A 17998-nucleotide genomic window follows, 5' to 3' on the forward strand; every position below is an offset into this window, starting at 1 on the left:
TTATAACAATATTTCAAAAGTATTTCAATGATTGCAAAGTGCTTCGGGATGTCCCGAGGTTTGACAGATACTAGATAAATACAAGCTTTCTTTCTGATGGAAGGTCATCAACCTGAAATGTTAACTATTTCCCTCTCCATAGATGGTGTCTGACCTGCTGAGCATTTCCTGTTTTTATTTCAGATTTCCAGCATCCGTAGTATTCTGTTTTTGTCTTTCTTTCTATTACTCTTTCATCGTCTTTCCACCATAATTCTACTGTGAGAATTTCAATTACTTTTAAATCGAGTTTGAAGGTTAAATTGCAGAAGTATCTATGTTAAAATAAAATGGTAACAGGAAAATTTCAGATTGTTAATTGGAAATGTGTTTTCATTTACCTAAAGCAACAGTCTTGACTCAATGGTATCACTATTGGCGCTAAATCAGAAAGTCATGGGCTCAACTCCCAGTCCAGAGACATGAGTATATAATCCAGGTTGACACACACACTGCACTACTGAGAGATTGCTGCCCTGTCAGAGGCAACATCATTTGGATGAGGCGTAAAAGGAAGGTCCCACCTGCCCTCTCAGGTGGACATTATAGATCCCTTAGCACCTATTCAAAGGAGAACTTGGGAATTCTCCTGGGCAACATTTTTGCCTCAACCAACAGCTAAACAAATGATCTAGTAATTTATTACATTGCTGATTGTGGGACCTTGCCGTGCCACAAATTGACTGCTGAGTTTCCTACAAGTGACTACACTTCAGAAGCACTTCAGTGATTGTAAAGCGTTTGGGACATCCCGAGATTGTGAAAGTTGTGATACAAATGTGCTGGGTAAATTCTTTCTGACTTACCTGTCGTAGTAGAAATGAGACAACATCTGTTGACTCCCAGTAACTTGCATGAAATAGATGGGGTAAGGCTACAGTTGGAAAAGCTGTAAGAGCGTCTGGGCAGTAGAGAGCATAGTCAATCCTCTTAGTTCCCCACCACCTTGCTGCAACTAAAACAAAAAGATTTTTATTAAATTTAAAAAAGATGACTAAAAAGAATTTAGCGATTAGTTTGAAGGTGAATGTACTGACATGTCTGTTGCTTTTTATTATTAAGGTGAAGAGTTGTGCGTAATGTAATCAATCCCATTACTGTAGAGATTTTCATATCTGTAACAAATTTCACTCAAAAGTAGAATTGAAACGCAGCTGCGATGTACTTTTATTCAAAAAAAAAGTGATCTCGGAACTGGTGCAGAGACAGTGATACCCAAGCTGTAGTTTCCCCCCAAGTGACGAGGTAGATTTTTCAGCCGGCTCTATTCTTGTGCAAGTGCTTGATGTAATGCTACCAAATTCCTCTCTGCTGTATTTTAATAGCTGAACCCAGTAGCGCAGAAAGGAATTAAAATTTTGCACAGTAGGAATTTGTATGAGATCAGTATGAACTGGAAAAGCTACCCCAGCAAGTGGTTGCCAAAATCCATTTTGGAAGAAACTTGTCGACAATTCTTAGAAAGCGATCAAGTTTGTGGCACTCACTTTGAAACATGACTTCTACTGCTCTACGTCCATCATCCAAGTATATATCCAATTTGTAACAGAATAAAGGTTCAAATTTGTGTTAAAGACCAATTTTTAACAAAGTTCAGTAACATAGCAATTCTTTTCTAGGAGTTAAAAAGGGAAAATAAATGTAGCCGGGGGAGGGGTTATAAGTGAGAATGCATCTAAAAGCTACATTAAAGCTAGGTTTGGTTCTACGATCCCAATACCTGTCTGGATGTCCACCTCTGAGACTCTCTGTTGTGTTGGACTCTGTTTTTCAGCAGAATTCACACAATTCTGTTTCAGCTTTTGCTTGTTCTGATTCTGTGACAGCTTGGGTTTGGACTGTTTATAGTCCTGAGAGAAAGTGCATTTTGAAAGGGCTTCGTTGTAGGGGACAAGTTTAAGCAAGAAAGCCAACTTTTTGCAATTGTTTGGGTGATATTTTTGCTCTGAGAAATGAAAGTAAAACAAAATTCACATTACACAACACACACATCAATACCAAAGACCTTGGTTTCTATTTATAACATTTAAAATGTATTTGTTTGGTTTATAACAGAATTTTGCAATGGGGTTTGCTGTATTGTTCTTCTTATATTTCACGCTCTCTTCTTGAACTGCTCTCTTCATCATGAATGAAACTTTAGCTTTCTGCACCTCTGATAATACGTTGGACTGGGGGGACAGATATCAATTCTGGCTTTTCCGAATGACTTTGCCTTCTTTTCCCACAGTACTATCAGCTGGTATCCTGGCTTAGAATGAACAAGCTCACCTTAGCCACTGGCTAAGAGGCAGGCCTATCACTCAATCTAAAGACTTCCATGGTGGGAGTTAAGCATTCTGATTACTGGGCCCTGGAGACTATGAATGGCATTATTTATAAAGAACAAAGAAAAGTACAGCACAGGAACAGGCCCTTCAGCCCTCCAAGCCTGCGCCGATCATATTGCCCATCAACTAAAACATTTTGCACTTCCGGGGTCCGTATCCCTCTATTCCCATCCTATTCATGTATTTGTCAAGTTGCCTCTTAAACACCACTATCGTACCTGCTTCCACCACCTCCTCTGGCAGCGAATTCCAGACACTCACTACCCTCTGTGTAAAAAACTTGCCCCGCACATCTCCTCTATAGTTTTCTCCTCTCATCTTAAATCTATGTCCCCTAGTAATTGACTCTTCCACCCTGGGAAAAAGCTTCTATCTACTCTGTCCATGCCACTCATAATTTTGTAAACTTCTATCAAGTCGCCCCTCAATCTCCGTCGCTCTAGTGAGAACAATCAGAGTTTCTCCAATCTCTCCTCATAGCTAATAACCTCCAGACCAGGCAGCATCCTGGTAAACCTCCTCTGCACCCTCTCCAAAGCCTCCATATCCTTCTGGTAATGTGGCGACCAGAATTGCACGCAATATTCCAAGTGTGGCCTAACCAAGGTTCTATACAGCTGCAGCATGACTTCCCAGCTTTTATACTCAATACCCCTGCCGATGAAGGCAAGCATGCCATATGCCTTCCTGACTACCTTATCCACCTGCGTTGCCACTTTCAGTGACCTGTGGACCTGTACACCCAGATCCCTCTGCCCATCAGTGCACTTAAAGGTTCTGCCATTTACTGTATAATTCCTGCCTGTAATAGACCTTCCAAAATGCATTACAGTTTAAACAGTCAGATATTTGAAACAGCTCAGTACTTAAGTTAGTATTGAGGTTTGTATCCAAAATCAGTGATCAATCATCAACCAATTTTCAAACAAATAACTGAAAATTAAGAAATGATCTTGTCTGATGAATAAGATGGGATTCCAAAATAATTTGGCAATCGGTTCTGCAATTATTACACTTTCAGGGTCTAAAAATCACCATTGCCTCTACTGCAGGTGCATCACATACAAAACTGCTGGTAAAAAGTGTTTTCCCCTGATAATGTGGGAATGTTGTGTGTGTTCTGCCTTATTGCTGAAATGTGGAGATCAAATAGATATAGAAAAGTGAAGTGAGGCTGAAAGCATTTTAGACATTGCCACACCAAACGTAAAGCTATGCAAGGAACAGAAAATGACTGGTCAAAACTGTACAAATATATCACAGTGGAAAAAGGCACATAATGGCAAATAATACAAGAAACTTTCTATTTCTTAAACTTTGCCTATATAATTTTACCCTCCCTCCCAACACTTACTCTATCCATCCTGTGCTCTGCTAACTAATAGGAGATCAGACAGGTAATCTGAACTCAAGCTTTTGTCAATGCAGCTCTTCTGAGAACCTATGAGGCTGGGGGCAGGTGGAGGCAAAATTCTCCCTCTAACTTTCTCTCCTTTGCTGTGAGGAAGTGTTTAGTCTCAATTTAAAATCTGCTGTGACCGCAGACTTAAGAACAAACAAAACTAGACAATGCTGGAAGCAGCAGGTCAATCAGTATCTGTGGAGAGGAATGGACAAGTTACTGTTTCAGGTGTACAGCCTGTTAGGCTGTAATAAAGGGCTGTATGTCTGAAATATTAATTGATCTTTCCTCCCCACTGATGCTGGGTGTTCCTGTTGTTTTCTGTATTTGTTGTTGAAATTAGGAACTGATTATGCTGGGAGCAGCAGCGTGTTTGCTTACAGCCTGTAGCTCAGTGCATCAACATTTCAATCCACCACACCACAATCCAACCAAACGATCTGGTTTTGTCACCTTAAATACTGTAAAAATGACTTGACAGCAGCTACACTAACGTGAATCAAACTTGCAATAGAAAATGGATCTCTTACAAAGACAGGACAATACTATTTTAGAAGAACTAATGTGTTCTGGTAATATTAATGTGCAGCAATATATTTCAACTGATGGAATACATTAATACTTGAAGTTCAATATCAATGGATAAATAAGGAAAAGGATGATGAGAAGGCTAATGGAGAAACGGACACTCTGAGCACTATTCCCAGCCCAAGCTCCTGAATACATTCTGCATTCTTAGGAATATTGTCCAGAACCAAGATAAATACTCATGCTAGCTAACACATATCAACAGAATCTTTAGAAAGGTTTGCAGAATACCAAAGGGCGTGAATTGATAGAAGCAAATTTTTGCCCAATTCCTATTTATGGAACATTGTCCTGGAATGCACCAATGCAATATTATTTATAATAATGTTTTTACCAACATATTAGCAATGATATCCAGCTTCCTATCGTTCTGCTATGCAGTAAGCCAGCTGCATTGAACAAGCAAAAGTTGAATTTGCCTTGTGGGGGACACTCTTCATAGGTTCAGTTTGCTAAATGAACTCTTCCACCTACTAAATCTGGTGTCATATTCTCATGAGAGATCAGGAAAGGGCACGTTTACAATAAAATAGTTGATCAGGGATCAGCTTTTAACAGCCAGTGCCTGCACTCAATCCGCTTGGCACCCCATGCAATTGTTTGGATTGCAGGGTCCTAGTGCAGCAGCAGGATCAGCCAGATAGGGTTCTTTGTGATAACTGAATGGAATGATAGTCATGTTTAGTGATAAGACACAGGATGTTTTGATGTACTGTAGTACTTACTGTTGGCTATGTTGGAAGCTGTATAACTGTCTGCCATTCCCGACACCTGGCTGGCGATGCTGACCTCACTCGCCCTCCGGAATCCTCGGAAGACTGGGGCTGTTAACGGGGAGGAAGGAGATGAACTTTCCATGAAGACACCAGCGTGAGACTGAATAACATCCGCTATTGAGCCAAAACAAGGGAATCAAAGTTAGATCCATCAAGACAACAATGAACAAGCTCAAAGAAAAAAAGCACAAAGCATCAACTATCATATCTAAGATGCAAATCTTTATCGTTGATTTCAAGGGGCAGAATGTTCCATCTTGAGTTTTGAGACAAAAAGGAAGCTCTAACTGAGTAAAGATAATACAGGTGGCCTGTCGACACAAATAAAGGCTGTTGGGAGACAGGAAGGGAAAATAAACAAAACAGCAAGATTTGGATCAGTTTGTAAACATAGAAGGTGGTAGATTGCTGATAGTGAAGGGATGTCAAACCCGAGCCTTGGGAAATTCTACATTCCTTGACTGGGTCACTAGACTTAAATTTCAAGTGCTAGTCACACCACTCTATTCACTGCAGAATTTTGGATTTAGTAAAATCATGCAAAAAAGTTTAAATATCTTCATTATTTGGAAGGCTTGTTCAATTATTATTCACACCCCTATTTCTGATTTGTACAGATGGAAACATAACATCAATAAAAATGGTAAAAAACGAGCCTGTCAATTGCAAGATAAATTAGCAGTCATAATGTCAATCTCACAATTAAAAATGAAGGGTTTGAATCCCAGGACTGACTGGTTCTTTGTTAGGCAGTACAGTGCATCAAGAATGTTTTGGGGAAAGTCAAGCAAATGGACACTGTCCTTCTCAATTCACTCCAAGCCTTCTATATACCAGCAAGGCACAGGGTTGGCCAGTGGCTGTAGAGAGAGCTGTGATCTCACTATTGTCCATTTCCAAACTGATATGGAAATATCAAGAAACTAGAGGAGTAGTGAGGAGTAGTATTAAGGGAGGAGTCATTGATAAAACTCAAGCGGGGAACCAAATAGACGTGACTACTTGTATTAAAAAGTTGCATCAGAGATATTACAGAATGCCACATATTCTGACATTGATTGGCACCATACTGTACTGGTTGACCGGTGCAATGATCCACTATAGTTTTTTTATTAAAGTTACTTTGTGAAATACAAATTCAGTTATTTTGTGTTTGCTTATGTCTTGGTTTATCTGTTCAAGGAAACCAAATTAAAAAATGATTATTACATGTGTATTTAGCAGTTTAGTGGAACTTCAAACAGTACGAATTATTTCAGTACAAACTTCTCAGCAATGATGTCATGCCAAAAAATCAAAAGCACAAAATGCAAAGTAAAACTCAAACTCACTCCATTAAGACAGGGTTGGAATAGACCGTTATTTCATTAATATGATTTTTGGAAAAGAAATTAACTGCATGCAAAAATGAAATTATAAGCTGTAGCTAGATGAAATCAAAGAATTACTAAGCATATTTTGGTTTTTGATATTGATGGAAGGTTGGCTTGACAGTACACAAGCCAAAATTAATCTGGTGTAAAAACAGCGGATTCCTTAAATCGAGGTCTTTGCAGTGATGCTGGAGGATGTTACTCACCAGCTGTACATTGGTCAGGGACAGCTTCATGCATGAAGCTGTTCAGCAGTTTTTTTTACATTTTAATCAATCTCATGTGGCATTGCAAACAGGGGGTCTGGACCAAGTCTTCAGTTGAAGTGAGATTAGAGGGCAGGGGATAATGGGACCAGGGAGCACAAACATAGCTCAGTTCCCATTGTGAAGTTTCATGCTGTATACACTCACATTAACACATGGAAAACTCTGCCCAATGGTGTCTTGAATTTAGTTTGATGAAATGCTTACATATTAAAATGGATGCTTTAGTAAATGCAGACAAAAATTAAACACTTAATTGTGGACTTGAAAGAATTTCAACTGCGCTGAAAATAATCTAATAATATAACCATTTATAACCAAGTACTGGTTAGTGACTGTTCTCATTTTGCGATTTAGATTCCAACTGAATTCGTACACTACAATGCTTGTGTAAGCATCTGTAGGTGCATTTGTAGGTCTGGAAGTGCCTTGGGGCATTTTACTACTTTAAAGGTGCTATATAAATGCAAGTTGTTGTTGGAGATGGATGTGTGTAGGTGCAGGTGTGTGCATGCACCTGCACATTTTTCCCAATTGATTAACATTAGCGTACTCCTGTTGCGTCACATTCTCCTTGCACACTGCCCCACCCCCACAACAGTGAAAATTTTTCAAGTCCACTCGAATCACAAAACACATCACCTCTAAGCAAAGAAGCAGGCACATAGCATATATCACAACAGTACAGAAGGAGAGACTACACACACTCTGCAACAGTTGGATTCCTACTGGAACCATCTTGCCAGTTAAGGACAGGAACAGGTATACTAGTTTCCATTACACTCTCCTGTCGTTGGAGACTCACAAATGGAGTTTCCAGGATGAGGGTGGGATTGTTCTGGACTGTCTCAACTAGAGCAGATGGGAAAAAAAACAAAAGGACAGACATCTAGCCACAAACTGTACCACAAACATCACAGTCAACCATTTAAAGCAACTGAGATTTCAAGGATAAACGCTGGCAACTTTTTATTTGTACTTTATGATTGTTATTTCTCCATATACTATTGAAATAGTTTGTAGACTGAGCTTTATCTAATTTAACTAAAGTGGTTTTAAATATCTACACTGCAGGATCAAATTTTTTTTCTTAAAACTGAGAATAAAGGCAAACTTATTGAAACATAAAACATATACAGTTTCTTAGGTTTTTTTAAAATTTAAATTTAAAGGATTTTTAAAAAATCAAGTCTGTCTGTTGGCAAGCATTTACTACTGCAAGTTTTATATCCTCATGCATGTTGTAGTTGATTAAAACACTTTCTAAATAGAGCACTTGTTGTAATATATAGTTACAATCATGCTGGCTAATTATTAATCATTTACTTTCAAAACATCCTACACAGTAGCTTTTGGTAAACACATACACAGTGCAATGCACACAGGATGTTAACAAGTTATGTTAACAAGTAGCTCTCCGTTGCTGACTGAAAGAATGCCTACCTAGAAGAGCAGAGCTGCCATCACCTAGTGGGAACCTCTGATAGCGGGGAACATTAAATGGTGGCAGCAGGTGGAATTTCTTCTCCAGAAGTGGCTCCAAGCGGGAAGATGAAGGATCCGCTGGGTGGAACAGATTGTAAACTTGCTGACATGCTGGTCTCAACTGGGAGACTAGTGAAGAATGGAATAGATGTGACAATTAACAGACTTTAGTTTGACAAAATGTCTTCTAAGGTAAACATTAGTTTTCGTTATAGAAGTAACACATTATTGAGGAAAGGGACAGCAGCAAATATCCCATTATTCATACCAGCTACTGGAAGAGAAACCTTCAAATTAATTTTAAATTGAAGTCAGTTAAATGTTCACTTGCCTCTATTTGAAGTTACCTATTGGGTTATTTCTTAATTTAAAAAATGCAACACGTGAGCAATAATAACAGACAAATAAAATATATCTGGTACAAGTCCTTGTCTTTCCCAAATAAGTTATTAACCAAATGGTGCTAGAATGCTCCCAGCAGCTTAACTAGGGAACTTGGGATATCCAAGATGACAGGAGAAAGGAAAAGAAAACTTTGCCTCCCTTGTGAAAAGTTTATTGGATCCCTTGATTTTCACTTTACCTTTCTAGGGTGTAATCAGTTACATTACATTAATATCAATCCTACATGGCACAATGACTACACTTCAAAAGCGCTTCAATGGCTGTAAAGTGCTTTTGGCTGTCCCAAGGTTGTGAAAGGCACTATATAAATGCAAGTCTTTTTTTTCTTTTCAGTTTCTTTCTGAAACGTGATGGCCAAAATCAGACCATTCTTAAAATACATTGGGTGTCATTTAGACTTTGAGATGAAAGTTAATGGAAATAAAAGGCGGTAAAACAGGCTGTTGATTTGCTAACCGCTATTTTGCACTTGCACCAAATTAAAATGAATCCTGGCTATTTGACCAGATAGGATGGGGAGGATTAACTGGGGAATCAGCACAAAATCCAGACAGAGAGAGTTGGGTGAGAGATCCAAAGTATTTGTTTTCAGTGTCATCTACCCAGGAACAGAACGTGTACTGAATCTGGATTTGCAACAGTGTTTCGAGAGAGACCTGGATAAGATGCAGCGAGTGGAAGATATCTCAAGTTATAGAAGCTGGGTGGGTTAACAGCCAGTGCTGGCAGCCCCACAGTCTCTGCAGTTTAGTTGTTTTTGGGAGTGGGTAACTGTGGCCAGTGTTGGCAATCACTGTGGTCTTTGTGTTTCAATTATCTTTGGGGTCAGGGTGGAATTCCCTGCAGGTTTTTTTTCCGGTATTGGCCACATTTTGTTTTGCATCTTCCAAGAGATTGCATGACTAGGAATGGTTCATTGCTGGATCAGACAGGTTGGATGGAACAGTCGGTTTCCCGCCCTTTTTCGATGTCTTCTCCATTAGAGTGATGCAGAACCACTTCCCGAGCACAGTACTAAACAAGAAAGGCTGCAAGGGGTTTGACACCAATACATTTCTCCGCCAGTCACAGAATGTAGAAACAAACTGTTGGCAGACAATCTCTCAGCTTCACTGTAACAGAGAGAAGTGGATCAGTAAAGCTACCCACCGTCCAAGTTGGGGATAACAGTCTTCCTCAATGCCAGCACCAGTCCCAAGGGGGAACCAAACACAAAGAAGTCAGTCACTTCAAATTCAAACTTTCCGGGGCTTACTCCATCCAACATGGTCGAGCTGCTAGATCGCCGAGACCCAGAATCATTCCTTAATACACTAGAATGTAAACTAAAAGACAAAACGTGAACATTCATATTACAACTTTTTTTAAAAACTAAATTTCCTGTAAGCATTACACCTCTGCTTGCTCATCAACCTGCCAACTTATTAAAGGGAACGTTTGTTTTAAGGAAAAAGTAATGGACAGCATTGCTACAAGCAGTGCTGGGAAATCAGGTCCATTCCGCCCTTTAATAGGTCTCAATAAATGCTGCCGCCTACCCGAGGTGCAGGTGAACACAGAGGCTAAAAACCAGTAAACAGCAGCAAAAGAGACAGCAAGTGGAACCTAATGACAAAAACTCAACAAGTCACACAATAAATCAAAAGGCAGAAGTGCTTTCGTTAACTGTGAACTGAGGTCAAGTCTAAAGGTTTGAATCAGGCAAAATCTAACAAAAAATTAAAAGATGAGAATCACTGTGTTTAAATCAGTTACATACCCTGATACTGAAGACCAGCACTGTGCTGCAAAACCTTGTATTATAAAATGGTAGGGAACCAAGCTGACCTTAAACTTCAATTGACAATACATAAACACTAGCACAAAATAATTTTGTTTGTAGTTCTCAAAGGCAGTGAAGTTTAAAACCTTTAACATAGTGTCAATGTACAAAACTGTTATCTATTCAAATTATTATTTTCAAATTCCAGTGCAAGTAAAAACAATTGTAAAAGCAAAGCATCTTAATGACCATCTTAATAGACAAGAATCAGTAGTAATGTCTATTTTTGTCCTGTCTCTGAATCCATGTTAAAGCTGTCATATAAATGAAAATAATTTTTTTTTATATAATGCATAAATGTTCAGTGCCCTTGCTGAACTCCTCATCCATTCCTTAAGTCAAGATTAGAGGTAACAATGCATATTTGGCAGCCTCCCATGTTCTATTAAACTTAAGCTCACCCATCGCCCCTGTGCTTGCTCACCTATATTGGCTCACAGTCCAGCAACACCTTGATTTAAAAATCCTTATCCTTGATTTGAAGTCTCTCTATTAGCTTGCCCCTCCCTATCTCTGTAACCTTCTCCAACCCTAGAACCCTCTGAGATATCTATGCTCCTCCAACTCTGACTGCTTGAGCATCCTTGATTTTATCATTGGTGGCCGTGCCATCAGTTGCTAAGGTCCTAAACTCTAGAATCTCCCTGCCTTTCTATCTTTCTTTTTTCCTTTAAGACATTCCTTAAAACCTACCTTTTTGACCAAGGTTTTGGTCATTTTAATTTTGTCAGGATGTGGATGTCACTGGTATGGTCAGCATCTGCTCCTGCTCTTAATTCTTGTGTCCTTGTTGTTCCCCAGACAGCAGTAGAGGCTGGGTCATTGAAAATGTTCAAGGCTGAGTTTGACAGATTTTTGATCAACAAGTGATCTTATTGAAACGTACAAGATTCTGAGGGGGCTTGACAGGGTAGATGTCGAGAAGATGTTTCCACTAGAGGGGGAATCTCCAACTAGGGGACATAGTTAAAGAATAAGGGGACATTCATTTTAAACAGAGATGTGAAGGAATTTCTTCTCTCAGAGGATAGTGAATGTCTTGGAATTCTCTACCCCAGGAAGTTGTGGAGGCTAGATCACTGAAAGTATTTAAAGAGGAGGTAGATAGATTTTTGAAATATCGGGGAGTTGAAGGCTATGAGGAGCTGGCACAAAAGAGGAGTTGAGGCCTGGGGCAGATCAGCCATGATCTTATTGAATGGTGGGGCAGGCTTGAGGGGCCAAATGGCCTACTCTTGCTCCTATTTCTTATGATCTAAACATAGCATGATTCGAACAAGTCAACATGGTTTTTACAAAAGGGAGTCGAGGGTTGAGGGGCAGACAGGAAAGTGGAGTTGAGATCACAATTTTAAAAAATTCATTCATGGGATGTGGGTGTCACTGGCTAGACCAGCATTTATTGCCCGTCCCTAATTGCCCTTGAGATGGTGGTGAGCTGCCTTCTTGAACTGCTGCAGTCCATGTGGTGTCGATACACACAGCGCTGCAGGATTTTGACCCAGCGACAGTGAAGGCGATATATTTCCAAGTCAGGATGGTGAGATGGTGAGTGACTTGGTGGAGAACTTCCAGGTGGTGGTGTTCCCATGTGTCTCCTGCCCTTGTCCTTCTAGATGGTAGTGGTCGTGGGTTTGGAAGGTGCTATCTAAGGAGGCTTGGTGTGTTCCTGCAGTGCATCTTGTAGATGGTACACACTGCTGACAGTGTGCATTGGTGGTGGAGGAGTGAATGTTTGCGGGTTGGGTGCCAATTAAGCAGGCTGTTTTGTCCTGGATGGTATCAAGCTTCTTCAGTGTCGTTAGAGATGCACTCATCCAGGCAAGTGGGGAGTATTCCATCACACTTTTGACTTGTGTCTTGTAGATGGTGGACAGGCTTTGGGGAGTCAGAAGGGGAGTTATTCACCGCAGGGTTCCTAGCCTCTGGCCTGTTCTTGTAGCCACAATCGGGTCAGCCTAGATCTGATCAAATGATGGAGCAGGCTCACGGGGCCAAATAGCCTTCTCTTGCTAATTATTGTGCCTTTGCGAGCATTTACTGCCCGATCCCTAACTGCCCTTAAGAATGTAGTGGTGAGCCACATTCTTGAATACAACTGAGAAACTGCCCTAATTTCTTTATATGTGACTCAGTGCCAATTTTGTTTATACCACCCCTGTGAAACACCTTGAGATGTTTTACTAAGCTAAAGCTGCTACATGAATACAAGTTTTTTTGTTATTAGCTAGTAAACCTCTTCAGCCAACACCTTGTCCGGTAGGGTTTGAAAGTAAATTGGCTAATCTGAACAGATATTTTGCAGAGATGCTTTCTAGATCCAAAGAGAGAAGGTAAACTGAACTCAGCTTCCTGTGGAATTTTTCATTTGGTGAGTCTGAGTTACCCAGGAAATAACCTTTTCTCCACCATCGATCCAGATTGCTTGGGGGAGGAGGAAGAGGGAAAGGGGTCTTATGACTCCCTAATCATTTGGAGCCCAGAGAATGGGGTTTGGAGGTTATTACCTCCATTTCATTCACAGGCACCTCTGTCACCTGTCTTCAGTCTTTAGGTTTGGCCAGCAAGTCTGTGCAGTTCCCGGTTCAAACTTTGGACCAGGTGAGTCATCATTCCCCAGTTCCCTCCCTTCCTGCCAAGTTGCCCAAATCTCAATAAAAGCAAAATACTGCGGATGCTGGAAATCTAGAACAAAAACAAAAATACCTGGAAAAACTCAGGTCTGACAGCATCTGCAGAGAGGGATACAGTTGACGTCTCGAGTCCGTATGACCATCTCGAGTCTGACACCCCTCTTGTCCACCAAAGCAAACTCCACCCCAGCTACCATAGGAACATAAGAAATAGGAGGAGGAGTTGGCCATAAAGCCATTGGAGCCAGCTCCAACACTCAATAAGATTAGGCTGAACTTCACTTTTCCACACTATCGCATAATCCTTGATTCCTCTCTTTTAGTCCAAACATGGACAAAAGAGCTGAACTCCCGAGGTGAGGTAAGAGTGACTGCCCTTGACATCAAGGCAGCATTTGACCAAGTGTGGCATCAAGGAGCCTGAGCAAAACTGGAATCAATGGGAATCAGGGGGAAAACTCTCTACTGGTTGGAGTCATACCTAGCACAAAGGAAGTTGGTTGTGGTTGTTTGAGGTCAGACATCTCAGTTCTAGGACATCACTGCAGGAGTTCCTCAGGGTAGTGTCCTAGGCCCAAACATCGTTAGCTGCTTCATCAATGACATTCCTGCCATCATAAGGTCAGAAGTGGGGATGTTCGCTGATGATTGCGCAATGTTCAGCACCATTCACGACTCCTCAGATACTGAAGCAGTCCATGTCCAAATGCAGCAAGACCCAGACAACATTCAGGCTTCGGCTGATAAGTAGCAAGTAACATTCGCACAACACAAGTGCTAGACAATGACCATCTCCAACAAGACAGAATCCAACCATGTCCCCTTGACATTCAATGGCATTACCATCGCCAAATTCCCCACTATCAACATCCTGTGGGTTACCATTGACTAGAAACTGAAATGGACCAGTAATATAAATATTGTGGCTACAAGAGTAGGTCAGAGGCTGGGAATTCTGCAGAGAGTAACTCACTTCCTGACTCCCCAAAGCCTATCCACCATCTATAATAAAAGCAAAATGCTGCGGATGCTGGAAATCTGAAACGAAAACAGGAAATGCTGGAAAAACTCAGCAGGTCTGACAGCATCTGTGGAGAGAGAAACAGAGTTAACATTTCGAGTCCATATGACTCTACTTCAGAGCTCTGAAGGAGGAGTGTGATGGAATACTCTCCACTTGCATGGATGAGTGCAGCTCCAACAACACTCAAGAAGCTTGACACCATCCAGGACCAAGCAGCCCGCTTGACTGGCACCACATTCACTGCCTTCAACATCCACTCCCTCCACCACTGAGGCACAGTGGCAGCAGTGTGTACCATCTACAAGATGCAAAGCAGCAATTCAGCAAGGCTCCTTCGACAGCATCTTCCAAACCCTTGACCTCTTACCACTTACAAGGACAAGAGCAGCAGATGCATGGGAACGTTACCACCTGCAAGCTCCCCTCCAAGCCACACACCATCCTGACTTGGAAATATATCGCCATTTTTCACTTTTGCTGGTTCAAAATCCTGGAACTCCCTTCCTAACTGTAAGTGTACTTACACCACATGCACTGCAGTGGTTCAAGAAGGCAGCTCACCACCACATCCTCAAGGGCAATAAATGCTGGTCTAGCCAGTGATGCCCACATCTCTTGAAAGAATAAAATATACCCAAAAATCTATTAATCTCAGTTTTGAATATACTCAACAACTGAGCATTCACAGCCCTCAGGGGAAAGAATTCCAAAGACCCACAACCCAATGAGTGAAGAAATTTCTCTTCATCTCAGTTCTAAATGGCTGACCCCTTATTCTGTGAGCCCTAGTTATAGAGTCTCCAGCCAGGGAAAACATTCTTCCAGCTTCTATCCTGTCCACCACTTAAGTATTTTATACATTTCATTTTTCATTCTTCTAAACTCCAGGGAATGTAGGCCATGTCTACTCAATATCTCCTCACAGGACAATCGCCTCATCCCAGGAATCAGTCCAATGAACCTCGTTGCACTCTCTTTGGGGCAAGGAAACCCTTCCTTAGGTAAAGACAGCACATTGACACTTTTACACATTTTGCTCCAAGTTAATTAATGGTCGGATGAATCTTTTAAGCTCTTACCTCGAAAGGAAAGCCTGGTGGTGTTTAATTGTGTCCAGCTCATATGTTGAAGAATCACTTCTCTTTCTTGGCAGCTGTTTATTTGGATTATCCATGCTGCTTCGAGGAATGTCAATGTTGCTTCTACTGAGATGCCTGCTGGTTTCCAGGTTGGAAGCACCGCACATACAGCTGTTGTTCACAACTATACCAGGAGATAATAGATCGTTGTCCTGTAAATCAATTACAGCATACAGGCAATTGGTAACTGCTCCCAACAGAAAAGGCTACCTAAAAAGTGACTGTAAAATTGCACATTATTCATGCAGCTCTAAGGCCTGTTGGCTGCACTATGATTCATGTTTATTGTTGCTTATGTACAGCCAACTGGGGGCTTCAAATAGGCAGCAACATTATTATACCTTGGCCAATAATCCAATTTTAGTTGCACTGCTGTTACATTACACAAGACTTGCAACAGTGTCACTGGTTCCCTGGGTCACAGCTCTTATATGACTGGATGATGCTAAAACTGTATCTCAGTTTCTTCTTGGGCCCCGAGTGTTGTCGCTAATTTACACTCATTTTAAATTTGGATGTAGGTAAATGAGATTTGGAGAATAATTAGGCATAACGTGACATCGGAAAAATGGGTGCAACATCTGACACATTTTCAATCCAACTTCCAGGTTTGGCCTAGGGAAACCTTTCATGATCTCTGCAGGCCTCCAGACCCGGCTGTTTGTGCATCCTGATTTTGTTCGCCCCACCACTGGCGCTGTGCCTTCAGCTGCCTGGGCCATAAGCTCTGGAACTTCCTCCCTAAACCTCTCTGCCTCTCTCTCCTCCTTTAGGACTTCCCTTAAAACCAGTCTCTTTCTGCCCCTTCTGTGGTTCGGAACCAAATTTTGTCTGATTACACTCCGTGAAGCATCTTGGGACAGTTTGCTATGATGAAGGCGCTACATAAATTCAAGTTGTTGTTGTCTGCTCTCTTTCAGCAGCAGTGCTGCTCCTAACATCAACACAGCACAAAAGAGCAAAAAATGCGTTCTTACGCTCAACACTCAATTTCCTAGAGAGTTCCCAATTTATGCCATATTATCAGGAGAGGGGCAGATACGCTTCACATTGTATACGAACATACAAATTAAGAGGAGGAGGTCATTCAATAAGAGCTTGGCTGATCTGATTTTAACCTCAAATCCACATTCCCACCTACCCCCAATAACCTTTCACCCCCTTGCCTATCAAGAATCTATCTACCTCTGCCTTAAGAAAATTCAAGGACTCTGCTTCCTCCATCTTTTGAGAAAGAGTTCCAAAGAGAGGCTACTCTCAGAGGAAAAAATTCTCATCTTTCTCTTCAATGGGCCACGCCTTATTTTTAAACAGTTACCCACGTGTTCCAGTTCCTCCCACAGGGGGAAACATCCTCTCCACATCCACCCTGTCAAGACCCCTCAGGATCTCATATGTTTCAATCAAGTCGCCTCTTACTCTTCTAAACTCCAGTGGATAAAAGGCTAGCCTGTCCAACCTTTCCTCCAGGGATTAGTCTAGTAAACCTTCTCTGAACTGCTTCCAATGCATTTACATCCTTCCTTAAATAAGGAGACCAATACTATACACTGTAGTCCAGATGTGGTCTCACCAATGCCCTGTATAACTGACGCATAACCTTTCTACTTTTGCGTTCAATTCCCCTCGCAATAAACGATAACATTCTATTAGTTTTCCTAAGTACTTGCTGTACCTGCATACTAACCTTTTGCATGAATTGCAAATTCATGCACTAGGACACCCAGGTCCCTCTGCATCTCAGAGCTCTGCAATCTCTCACCATATAGAAAATATGCTTCTTTTTTATTCTTCCTGCCAAAATGGGCAATTTCACATTTTTTGACATTAAACTCCATTTGCCAGATCTTTGCCCACTCACTTAACATATCTATATCCCTTTGTAGCCTCAAGACCTCTCTACAACTTATTTTCCTACCTATCTTTGTATCATCAGGAAATGTAGCAACCATATCATCGGTCCCTTCATCCAAGTCATTTATATAAATTGTAAAAAGTTGAGGCCCCAGCAATGATCTCTGTATCACACCACTCATTACATCTTGTCAAACAGAAAATGGCCCATCTATGCCTACCGTCTGTTCCCTGTTAACTAGCCAATCTTCCATCCATGCCGACATATTACCCCCTACACCATGAGCTTTAATTTTCCACAATAACCTTTGATGGGGTACCTTATCAAATGCTTTCTGGAAATCTAAGTACTGTGCATCTACCAGTTCCCCTTTATCTACAGCACATGTTACTTCTTCAAAGAACTCCAATTAATTAGTTAAACATTATTTCCGTTTCACAAGACCATGTTGACTCTGCTTGATTATCTTGAATTTTTCTAAGTGCCCTGCTACAAGGTCTTTAATAATAGCTTCTCACATTTTCCCTATGACAAATTTTAAGATAACTGGCCTGTAGTTTCCTGCTTTCTGTCTCTCTCACTTTTTGAATAAAGGAGTTACATTTGCTAGTTTCCAATCTAATGGAACCTTCCCTGAATCTAGGGAATTTTGGAAAATTAAAACCAACGCATCAACTATCTCACTAGCCACTTCTTTTAAGATCCTAGAATGATGGTATGGGGAGGTAAGAGGCAAATCATCCTTGCTGTAGTCAGGCACATCCTAGTAAACAAATCAAGTGGAGCATTGGCAGAATTCGTGCCCAATAAGCTCAGGAACAGTGTGTATTTTATTTATTCATTCATGGGATGTGGGCATCG

General features: G+C 41.0%; 1 protein-coding gene across 3 annotated transcripts in view; it reads right to left on the reverse strand.

Moving 5' to 3' along the window:
* Positions 1–17998, reverse strand: part of pitpnm2 (phosphatidylinositol transfer protein, membrane-associated 2) — a 314925-nt gene that overhangs the window by 25733 nt on the left and 271194 nt on the right. Inside the window, exons 13-19 of one of the 3 annotated variants that reach the window (XM_078554572.1) lie at positions 15223–15434; positions 9814–9989; positions 8218–8388; positions 7480–7626; positions 5085–5249; positions 1760–1984; positions 846–994 (exon numbers count right to left, since the gene is read on the reverse strand). In XM_078554572.1, coding sequence (XP_078410698.1) covers positions 846–994; positions 1760–1984; positions 5085–5249; positions 7480–7626; positions 8218–8388; positions 9814–9989; positions 15223–15434 — 1245 coding nt within the window. The remainder of the gene's footprint in view (positions 1–845; positions 995–1759; positions 1985–5084; positions 5250–7479; positions 7627–8217; positions 8389–9813; positions 9990–15222; positions 15435–17998) is intronic. The other 2 variants (XM_078554573.1, XM_078554574.1) reach the window with 2 other exon arrangements.

Source organism: Cetorhinus maximus, chromosome 12 (assembly GCF_964194155.1).
Source record: "Cetorhinus maximus chromosome 12, sCetMax3.hap1.1, whole genome shotgun sequence".
NCBI lineage: Eukaryota > Metazoa > Chordata > Chondrichthyes > Lamniformes > Cetorhinidae > Cetorhinus > Cetorhinus maximus.